Consider the following 11,512-nt stretch of genomic DNA (forward strand, 5'->3'; position numbering starts at 1 on the left):
CAGGAATCTTCACCGGTCCTCAGGAGATGGGATTATCACGCTGCCTTATTTTTGGCAGATCCTCCAGCTGACTCAAAAAACTGAGTATCTGTATTTTCAGCCAAATATTAAGAATAATTTCTTCACCCGTCCAGCAGCGATGACTTTGGATTGAGTACAGATGTCCCATGACTGTGATCTGTGTGGAGCGCAGTGGCTACATTCACTTTTGGTGTCCTTCTGAGTGGAAATCACACCCACACATACACACTCACACACACGCTCATCCACACATGCAAACACTCATATCCACACACATCCCTCAACACACATCCACACTTATACACATATTCCTTGGTCTTTCAGAAAGTCTTTTGGTGTAGAAAGTCTCTTAAATGTATTTCTTTGCATTGAAAATAATACAAGCTCATGGTAGAGCAAATAGATAAAAATTGCAATCGCCCATAATAACATCACCCAGAAGTAAAACTGTTGCATTTGGATGTTTCCTTTCTTTTTTTTCTGACTATATCTATAAATTTACATTGTTACTACTATTTATATATACTCTTTTCTATTTTATTTGATATTACATTGAAAACAAATTTGTCAAATCATTAAAATTTATAAGCACATTCATGTGATAATCAGTCTATGCCATATTTATAGTATTATGAAGTTAATTTCATTTTTTTATTATCAAGAATATTGCAGGAAATATTTTCATAGCAATTGTAGTCTACATTTTGGATGTTTTTTTAAAGATGGGTTCCCAGAGAAAATTCTTGGTACAAAGAGCAAGAATATTTTTAAGGCTCTTAGTTGCAAGAGACAAGGTTTTAATCATTCTTTTGTTAATTGACTAGTCACCAGAAAAGCCAGCATTAGTACTGGTGAGCCCTTTCTGTCACTTGTGATTCTTAAATATTCATCGTGTGGTTAAAAAAAAAACACACAATGCTTTAAGTTTAGAGAGATCTAAGTCCAAATTCTGGTTTTCTCACTTACTCCTGTGTAACCTCATACTAGTTTTTTTTTAATGTTCTTGAACCTTGCTCTTTTTTTGACACATGAAAACAATAACACTTTGCACATAGGATTGTTACGCGTATTAAAGGAGAAAATGTGCTTGAAGCACTGTGCATGTCTCCGAGGCTAGGCGGTGTCATTTCCTTTCCTTCTCTCTTGTCAGGTAGAAGGGCAGCTTTTCATCTAGAAGAGGGGTCAGCAGCCCCTTAACCCCTTTAGTCAGCTTGTGGGAGCCAGTAAATTCTAGCAGTGCCTGGTATCGAGGAAGGAAAGACCAGAAAGGGGAGGAAGGATGAGATTATTTTCTTTAAAAATCTCAAAGGAAGCAGACTGTTTGTCCACCCACAGGCACAGACCTGTGCGCACACATCCACCCACCTTACACCCGGGTTTGCTCAGATTCAGGCTGTGGCTCCATCAGAAAGTGCAAGGCCCAGGCCAGGAGCTGGGGAGGGAGCCTGGCACTTGGACCTGGGCACAGAGGGCGGTGCAGAGTGGCTCATACTCATAGAGGAAGGCGGGACCGTCAGATGCCTCTTTGGAGGTGAGCAGACAGGATGGACTCCAGGACCCCCTCGGTGATTCTTATCCTCAGAGAATGCTGCCAGTTCTTGGGGGCAACCCTAGCTCCTTGAACTATAAGCTGGATTTCTGGGCCTTGGTCACATGAGCCTGGTGTGGATTGGGAATGTGACCAAGAGGTGACAGACTTGAGGTGCAGCTGAAGAGTGGGGAGTCGGGGCCACAGCTGGGATGTGGGGAACTGGAGGGCAGGGGACCAGGGGCTGAGCAGATGGCTGGTAGGGTCTGGGAGCGGCCCTTCTGCACTGGGTCTGGAACCAAAGGGCGGGAAGGAGCCCTGACGGTGGCAGGTGACAGAGAACGGCTGGCCGAGCGGATGCCTTGGCCTGCCCTGGAGCAGTAAAATCAAGGCCAGGAGCCGAAGCTCATCTGGCCTCTTTCATCGTGTCTTTGGATGTGAAACCTAGTTTTCCATGAATAAAACAAAGGTCATTTCTGCTCAGGCCAACTGCAGGGGAGAGAAAGGGGTTGTAATTGTGAACATCTTAGCACAGATCATAGCAGCGCAGTTGTCATGTCATGAGGTGGAATCAGTAGAATACCTGCCCGCACGGAGGTGCCAAGACAGTGCTCGTTTATTGCCAAATGAGTCATGCAAAAAAGTACTGGCAAAAGAGGGCGCGCCTCCCATAGCGGTCACCAGGGAAGGTTTGATGATGTAGCTGGGATTCGGATTGGGCCCCGGGTAGACGGGGTGGACTTAGATTGGCCGGAAGGAGAAACGAGGTCTGCGATGCAGGGGAACCAGTGTGAGCAGAAACTGGCAGCAGCAAGCCCCCGACAGCTCGTTCCTCTAGCCTCCCTCTGAGCCGGGCCTGTGGACAGCCCCTCCCTCTCCTCGGACTAGGACGCTGCAGTGGTTCCCCTTCTGTGAGCGGTGCCACTGATGACATCATCGTCATTAATAGCATCGAGGCGGCTAACGATTACTGAGCCTTTGCTACATGCCGCTTGACTTAACCCTCTCAGCAACTCTGGGAGGTGTGTGTACCAGGATTATTCCCATTTGACAGATGAGGAAACAGAGGCACAAAAAGTTATTATCCCAGCGGGAGAAGCTGGATTCAGTCCCAAGCAGGTTGGCTCCAGGGGCTGCCCTTTTACTCACCCTGTCATATGACATCCAAAGATCTCAGTACCTCACCTTTCACCAAAGGTTAGAGCGGTCACCGTCCCCATTCCTGTATCTAAACACACCATGGTCTTCTCTGTCAGGGACCAGCGGAGGAAAACTGAATCCGCCCCCGGCACCCCCTGCGAGATCACCCACCACAGAGCTTTCAAGCAAAAGCCAGCAGGCCCCAGCCTGGACCCCGACACAGCAGCCCGGAGGACAGCTGCGGAATGGAAGCCTGCACATTATCGGTAAGCGGGGCCGCTGCCGGCCGTGTTGGCTGCCAGTGAAGAACTGGTTTCCCCGGGCTCAGGAGGGAGTTTGCCAGCCTATGGTGCTGTCATTTTTAGGGCGCATGCTTTGCAGGAACAGGGGCTCACTGTGGCACAGAACAACCTACAGGTTGTGTTAAACATAGGGTTTCTCTTGAGGTTTTTCTGGGGGTTCCAGAACCCACTCTCCAACCTCCTGATGGAGCTTAGACAGAGGGAAGAAAACCAACTTTCAAATTCTGTGTGTGTGTGTGTGTCTCCATGGAGAAGTCTATGCATAGGGTTAAAAGAAGAGAGTGATTTAGACAAGGTGAATGAATGAACGAAGGCTCAGCAGGCAGGGGGACAATTAGGGCAAAAATATGGAGATAGGAACAAAAGTCACCTGGGGTCAGGTGTGACCAAAAGTCTTTGAATCCCTTTGTGGGTTGAGCTACTCTCAGACACAAAGCTTAGATCGTAAAGCAGGGACTCAACCCATGAAAGGGCCCCAAGCCCCCTCTCCTCTTCCACCAAGGGCTCAGGGCAGAACCTGTTTGCTTTGGGGAGCGCAGGTCCCCAGCTGGACATAAGCTGTGCTCCTTCCCACCAGCCAGGCCAAGGACTCCTGTTCTGCCCACCTCTCCCACCAAAGATGTCCCCAGGAGCTCAGGGGGAGCGTTAGGCCACAGGGACTTTTCTGGTCATTGGTTGCTGCCAGGTTGTGGACGCCGAGCCCTGGATATCCCTGGCCTTCTCCTTGTGGGTTGAAGTACATTGGGGTGGGCGGTGGGAGAATCTGTTGATTTCGCTTTCCCTGATTCTCTTTGTCTCAGCTAAACAGTGAAAAATGAGAAATAGATGGATGTCATTAAAATGCCTGCACTGGACACACAACCTGTGTGCTCCTGGAAATAATCAAAACTTGGGTCGCCACAGTAATCAGAACGATTTTGCCATTTCTCGTGTGTACAGATGACTTTGAGTCTAAATTCACATTCCATTCCGTGGAAGACTTCCCTCCTCCAGATGAATACAAACCATGCCAGAAGGTTTACCCCAGCAAGATCCCCAGAAGTAAGTACCGAAGTACCCTCCCTATGAGCCCCCTGATTGTCCCTGATCTTCTGGAATTTGGTGCTCGTTGATTGGCTACAGGCTGTCTAGAGGGTGACATCATAATTTCACTGTCCTATACAGCAAGGATGCAATGCTATTCATACTTGTGGAAGGTTCAGAACATTTATTTGTCCCAGGCCCCAGGGATTCATTCGGAGGCTTTTACAGAATACCAGAGTTAATTGCTTAGTGTCAGATTTTTGGGGTGCTTGAATTTACATGTCCCTCCCCTCCCTGCGGCTTTTTGACTAGGGAGCTAAACACTCCAAGAAAATGGGATGCAGGAACTTTGCATTAATAGTTGGGAAAGAACCTGAAAACTCCCAGTTTAGAACTGTGGCAGACTGTGAAACGGTGAAAGTCTTCAAGCCAGTCATGCTAAACCTTGGCTACATATTAAAATGACCTAGAGCAGCGGTTCCCAACCATTTTGGCACCAGGGACCAATGCTCTGATGAGAATCTAATGCCTGATGATCTGAGGTGGAGCTGAGGTGGTGATGTTAGCTCTGGGGAGCAGCTGCAAATACAGATGACGCTTCGCTCGCCTGCCGCTCACCTGCCACTCACCTCTCGCAGTGTGGTCCAGTTCCTAACAGGCCATGGACGGGTACCAGTCCACAGCCCGGGGGTTTGGGAACCCCTGACCTAGAGGACTTAAAAATCTCAAAGGCCAGGCTGCACCTAGACCAACTAAATCAGAATACATGCATGGGACCAGGGTGTTGGTATTTTTGGAAGCTGCCAGGTGATTCCAATGTTTAGCCAAGACTGAAAGTCTCAGCCCCGTAAGAGCTGCCTCTGCTTATTCCATCATGTGGCCAGGCCCCAAGACTGGCCTTCACTCGGCTGACCCGTTCAGCTCCAAGGGTGGAGGAGGGAAAGGCCGGCCAGCCTGCCCCTCAGGCTGAAAGGCCAGGGAAGCCAAGTGCTTTAGGAAAACAGGAAGCGAAAATAAACAAAGTGGGGTGTTGACCACACAGCAGTGATGCTCCCTGGTAGTTGACGTGAGCCAATGCTTGTCCGGATCTGAGCCAGTCCAAATGGGCAGGACTTGCTAAGAGGAGGGCAGAGTCAATAACACGGGGTGAGGGCCGGATGAGTCCCCAGCCCTCATCCTGAGTAAGGCTCCCAATCCCAGACTCAAGTGGACCAGCAATGGAAAATCGTGTCTGGGATTAACCCAGGACTGGGCAGCAGGCTCCTTAGGCCTGTCCTTTCAGAGGGACCTTGGCAAGGTACCTCGGCGAGGGTTCGGCTTCCTGCAGAGCAGACCAAGGAGCTCAAGTCTGCTGTCTGCTCAGCTCACAGGCTCAGCCCGGCGCAGATCTTCCTGCACTGGCCTGTGGGATTGCACATTTAGAGAGAAATGACCTTGCGTGTGTTTTAAATAATCTATAAGTACTACTTCTCTGAATTAAGAGAAAAAAAAAAAGAGAAGGATAAAGAAGACAGAGAGAAATCACCCCCCACCTGCCCCGTTCCTACAAGGTTTAAATAGACCGTGATGCGTGGGAGCGGGAGGAGACAGGTGACGTGGCAGGCTCCCATTGCTCCTCAGTTCAAGTTCAGCAGATGGGCCTGTACTTCCCGCTATGCACCAGGCTCCATGCCGGCACCAAAGACTACAATGTATAAGAAACGAGGTCTCTACCATCACACACCTACTGTACATACTCCTGCAACAGAAGAAATTAGCTACGTCGCCATGGAGTGTCTTAATCATTGATCCGTTTAAAGTGCTAAGGGCACCATGGTGGGCGTGAAGGTGGGGTGAAGGGTGGGGACCTGGAGGCGTAGAAAGAGGTAGTGTTCTAGGAACCCAGGAGAGAGGCATGGGATAGTGCTTGGGACATTGAGGAACCACCAGCAAGTCCCACGTGGCACGTAAGGGCAAGAGTTGGCTGGCCTGGGATAAGCCACGTAGGATGCTAGCGGTGTTAGGTTTGGTAGGGCAGAGTATCAATAAATAATACCCCTTCCCATCGTGTGAAATGTTCACAAGAGTCAGACAAAGGAAGATCCAAGTGCCAGTGTTTTTATTGGAGGACAAGGCTTACGTGTGTATAATACTGAACTCCCTAATACTGTGCCCCACAGTGGGGGCTTCCCGACTCACCCAGGCTGGGTGACTTACGGGGGAGGAGACCACGCTGGCCTTCCTCTGCAGCCACAGACCCTGCCCCAGGTGGGACCAGACTGCACATGGCTAGTTCCCCCTCCTGAACTCACCAGAAAAGAGGTGAGAGAGAGTGGCCAGGACTTACCCTACAGGAGGTGCCTACGCATGAAATTAAGAAGACAAGGAGATGTGTCTTCTAACATGAAGGATTTTTTAATCCTTCTAAGGCTTGGGAACTTGAACCTAGAAGCAGAGAAGGACTGTCAGTAAAACACTAACCACGCCCAGCACCGTGAGTCATACCGCTGTGGGCCTCCTCGGATGTGCTTTTCATACCTTATCATCAGTCCTTTGGAAGAAAGTTTACCTATAGGAAATAGGAGGTCCCAAGAGAATCAGTTACTGGTGCGTTCAGGTTCATGTCCTTTCTCTACGCGAAGGTTCGCAACTGGCCACCTTCACGCCACAAGCCCCACGCATTCTGTTACCCCCAGACTGTAGCACATGAATGAGGCCACCTGGCCCCTGGAGGCTTTCCAGCCAGTGACCCAGCTGGTGACCCCTCCTCCAAACCAGCCGTCAGCCAGCGTTTCCTCTAAAGGGCCAGAGACAACATATTTGAGGCTCGGCAGGCCATGTGGTCTCTGCCACGGCTACTCAGTTCTGCTGTTTTAACATTTATAGACAAGCCATAAATGAATGGGCATGGCTAACGTCCAAAAAAAAAACTTTATTTACAAACACAGGTGCTGGCCGGATTTGTTCTGCTAGCCATATTTTGCTGATCTCGGCCTTAAACCGCTCCGGAAAAGCAGATTCGTAAACATCTCTGTCTGTCGTACAGCCTCTTTCAGTAATGTGCTGTGGAGTGCCTCAGTCTTCTGACTCAGAACCCAATCTTGTCCCTGAGAACAGAAGAAAATCTATGCCCCACACAGCACGCCAGGAGGGCACAGTTGGCAGTCTGCGCTGTGTTCCTCTCATCTCAAAGAAATGTTCAAATCGGTGTCCATACCAAAAAAAAAATAATCTCCCAACACTGAGGTAGGCGCAGTTAAAAGAAACGAAAAGTAAAAAGAAAACCTACTAAAATAAACTGACATTTTACAGACCAGAAAGAGCGCTTGCAATTTCAAAACTAAGATATGGTTTCAGATTGCTGTGGCATGGGCAGACATAAAATACCTCCATCGCCTCCTAGCACGATTAAATGAGCATGTTCCTGCGTCCCTGTGAGCCACAGGGTAGAGCCTTGTTCATTATATGAGCGTGAGTCCGTTACGGGCTGTGCCTGTCTGATTGCTTTTCTCCTGATGGTTTTCTCCCTGCTCACCGCTGACCCGGCTCCCCGAGGTCAGACCGCTGCATGATCTGGGAGACGCCGCTGGCTCTGCAGGTCCAGCGCGTTTTCACGCCCGCTTGCAGCCCTCGGCCTCCTCCCACTTGCCTGCTTTCTCTCCTCCTGACACGCGCACAGCCCACAGATACCCGAATGCTTAACTCTTTTCTTTTTCTAACTTTTTATTGTGGTTCGGAAATACATGACACGAAATTTGCCATCCACCTGCAACAAGTGGGTGAAATAAAATAAGGCAGAGACACTGGGTGGAATGCTATGCATCCATCAAAACAGCGTTGTTGGATATTTGGTGACATGAGAAAATGTTAACGCTACCTTGAGAAGTCAAAACAAAACAAAACGAAATAAACCGGTACACGAAAAGTATAGAACATAGAACCTGCGGTTAATTTTTAAAAGAAATATGTCGTGAATCTATATGGAGAGGGAGAAGGAGAATTTGACCAAATAAAGAGATGAGGCTAGAAATATAGAGGCCTTAAAGTGTTAAAAAATGGTGACACTCAATGGTAGAACGCTGGGTGATTTTTGTTTTCCTTATGCTTCACTATTTTGTCCAAGTTTGCTGTAACAAATACATATTATTTGTAATAATCATTACAGCTAATTGGAAAATTCCAAATCATAGGGAGAGAGACTCTGATCACCCCGCCCCTGGTCTGAGCACCTGTGGCAGGGGAAGTAGGGCCCCGAGATCTGTAGGGTGACCCCTCCGAGTTCTCTACAAGTGGGACGTGGCCGAGGAAGGAACGACGGGCCCCTCACACCAGCCTCAGCTGTGACAGTGAGTGGGAAGGAGAAAAAAGGCCAGGTCTGCGATTTCTAAGCTTTAGATCTGGCAGATACTAGAATTGTCATTTCCAGTGAAACCTGTCATTTCCTTCAGTTAGAGGCTAGTCTCCGCCTCCATTGTTAGGACGGGAGAGGCCTTTGAGGTCATCCAGCCCAACTCCTTCATGTACAGCTGAAGAAACCGAGGCAGAAGTTGAGTGACCTGCCCCTGGTCACAGCTGGTGGCAAAGCTGAGGCTCGGGTTGAGGTTCTTTGCTCCATGTCCAGTGTTCTCTGCACCACACCTGCTACCCCTCGACCTCAGGCCGTGTGGACTGGACCGCGGAAAGGCCATGCTGGCCCGGAGCCGATGGTTAGGTCTGCTTCTCCGAGGAGCCCACCTTTCTCCTAACCCAAGTTCGCAGCCGGGGACTGTCCTCCAAGGCTAGGAGGAATTCTGGGAGGCTCAGAGGGACCCAGCGCTGACAGCCAGCCAAGTCTGCATCCTTCCCGGCCTTTCTCGAGCCCTGCAGGATATGTCCTCTTATTGGTTGGCTACAAAATGGATTTTTTTTTTTTTCTGACATGAAAGTATCTCTGTGCCTGGAAAAAAAGTACATGGCTGGCTTGGTTTACAAATGACAAAAAATAAAGTCGGGAGCCAGCTTGGCCCCCGCCACTGCTACTTCACCCCAAGCACAGACATTCTTCATGAAGCCCCACAGTTCAGAGGACTTGTCACATTGAGCCACCCTGCAGGTGGCGGCTCCTGCAGCACAGCTGTTAAAACCCAGGGGCAGCAGCAGCAGCGGTCACTCCAGCTGCTCCGAGTGCAGGAGACACATGTCATTGGGTAGAGATGTAAACACATTTCTTACTGCAACTCGTGGTACCCAAAGTTCGAAAACCACTGTTTTGGCAATTCTGAGATACTCTCCTGTGAGAAAACAGCCCAGTGAAGGACTATTTCAACAGAATGGCTCAGACTTGTGAATTCCGGTGGCATCTCATAAGGGACAGTCCTCTAAGGAGACACTTGGATTAAAAATACCCTGAGTGACCCAGACTAACTCCCAGCCGCCCACTTCCGCAGCCATGAAATTTCTTTAACAAGATGCAGAGTTTTCCTTCCTGTTTTATGAAGAAATGGAGTCTCCTTCAGCTCTACCGTTGTTTCCAGTGGTTTTTATGGAAAACGAGGCTGACCTACAGAGAAGCCTGTTTCATTGTTCAGTGGTTCTCCAGTGGGGTGGTGGGGATTCTGCTTCCCAGGGGACATTCGGTGCTGTCTAGAGATATTTCTGTTGTTGTTGTTACAGATGATCTGGGTTATAGATGTGCCACTGACATGTAGTAGGTAGAGGTCAGGGATCCTTCTCAACAGCCTGCAGCACGCAGGTGGCCCCCACAGCAAAGAATTAATCAGCCCAAGATGTCAATAGAGCCACGTTAGGAAATGCTGGCCAAGAGGAAGCCTTTTCTGTAGTAGACTGGAGTTTCTGAAACCTTAGCACAGTCACTTCAAGGTCGCACTGCCACGTGGAATTAGGTCAGGGGCTATATATCAGTGTCTTTTCACTTTTTACTTAGTTAATAAACTGGCTAAGAATTTTGGACTCCTTATGTCATTATGCTGATAAAATCACCTTTATCCTAGAACAAACACACTCGTTAATTCAAAAAGCGTTTTAATGAAAGTTCCAGTGCCTGTTGGATTAATAGTTTGTAAGTTGTGGAGACCCTTCTATGCGATAGTTAATTTAAAAAATCGTATCTTACCTTCACAGATTCTTAAGATGACTCATATGTTCATTGTAGAAAACTTGAAAAGTATTTTTTCAGACATTAAAAAAACCAGTAAACTCAGGAGGAATCAATTCAGTATATTATTTATATTTTTTATGAATTTTAAAACTAGTTGAGGTCATCCAATTTATACAATTTTTTCTCCTACGTTTCGCACATCATGCCAAATCGTTTGAGCCTTTGTAAACATTTCTCCCTGGGCACGCCGACTGTGACGGCTCCGTATCCACAGTCTGTGATATAGAAGCAGGGGTGGAAACACGTGGTCTTGGGCCAGCAGCCTGAAGGTTTCAGGTTGACCGGCTCACCTTACCCTTGGTTCCGTCATGGTCGCTGGAGTGCTGGTTTAGCCTGAGTCTCTCTGTGAAGCCTGCAGCCAGTCCCTGGGCCAACAGATGGTGCGATTGTTCCTGTGTCTTTCAGGCCGTACACCTGGTCCCTGGCTCCACGCCGAAGCGGCACAAAGCTCCGATGACATCAAAGGCAGAAATTCTCAGGTAACACGTCCCTCGGTCTCTGAATGTAAAACCAGGAATTCTTCTCAAGAAGCCCAGAGATATTGAGGCTGTGCTTTCTCCCCGACAGCTTTACACTTTGCCTCAGACACTTTCTCCTCAGGGAAAGCCACTGGGTGGACCTTTGTTTCCAGCGAGAATGAAACACTCACAATTTCAAAATCTGAAGAATGAAAGGGGGGAACTTCTCTGGAATCACCGCCACATACAGAAGCAAGTTTAAGGACCCGAGCCCCTTGAGAATCACTGGGCAATGGTCACCCTGCTCACTCCCCATTCATTCTTCCCTCGTTGTGAGAAGTCTGAGAGAAAAACTGTAACACATATAAGACGCAGTTCAGTGTTCTCGTCTCTAGGACACATGGTTTCTTACGGCACCCCTGGGGAGTTTCCTGCATCAACATTATTATTTATTTTGGCCACATTTAGTCACAATCCCGATCCTGGTAGCGAGAGAAAAGCTGAGAGGGGCACCCAATAGGTGCTTGTGTGAGAAGACACTCTTTGAAGTGTCCTCATTCTCACGCGGGACAGCTGGGACAGTGTTTCCCGCCCTGGGCAGAGATGGTGCCTCTCACTGCACGTGATAGGGGCTCATCTTAAAGCTGCCCTGCCGTTTCAGAGTTCTATGTGACAAAGAGGGTGGCCCGCTGTTAAATTAGGCCCCTCTGAAACTGCATGGACCCTCAAGGAAAGTGACCCGAGAAGAAGAGGAAGCTGGGATGAGTTCCTGGAAGGAGGACAAGCACCTGTCCCTTTTCTGCCACAGCTAATCCAAGAATTGCAATAACCGTTCTCAGATGATCACAGGCTGAAAGCTGGGCATATGCTCGCGGTGAAGGGAGACATACAAGTACATAGGTGT

At 48.7% G+C, this 11,512-nt stretch overlaps 1 protein-coding gene across 1 annotated transcript in view; it reads left to right on the plus strand.

Moving 5' to 3' along the window:
- The window catches only part of WIPF3 (WAS/WASL interacting protein family member 3), a 20,036-nt gene extending 8,541 nt beyond the window's left edge, over window positions 1-11,495 (plus strand). The window contains exons 6-8 of the mRNA XM_015589412.2: window positions 2,806-2,955; window positions 3,931-4,032; window positions 10,556-11,495. Coding sequence (XP_015444898.1) covers window positions 2,806-2,955; window positions 3,931-4,032; window positions 10,556-10,695 — 392 coding nt within the window. The 3' untranslated portion in view covers window positions 10,696-11,495. The remainder of the gene's footprint in view (window positions 1-2,805; window positions 2,956-3,930; window positions 4,033-10,555) is intronic.
- The last annotated feature ends 17 nt before the right edge of the window (window positions 11,496-11,512 follow it).

This window comes from Pteropus alecto, unplaced genomic scaffold (assembly GCF_000325575.1).
Source record: "Pteropus alecto unplaced genomic scaffold, ASM32557v1 scaffold21, whole genome shotgun sequence".
NCBI classification, from domain to species: Eukaryota; Metazoa; Chordata; class Mammalia; order Chiroptera; family Pteropodidae; genus Pteropus; species Pteropus alecto.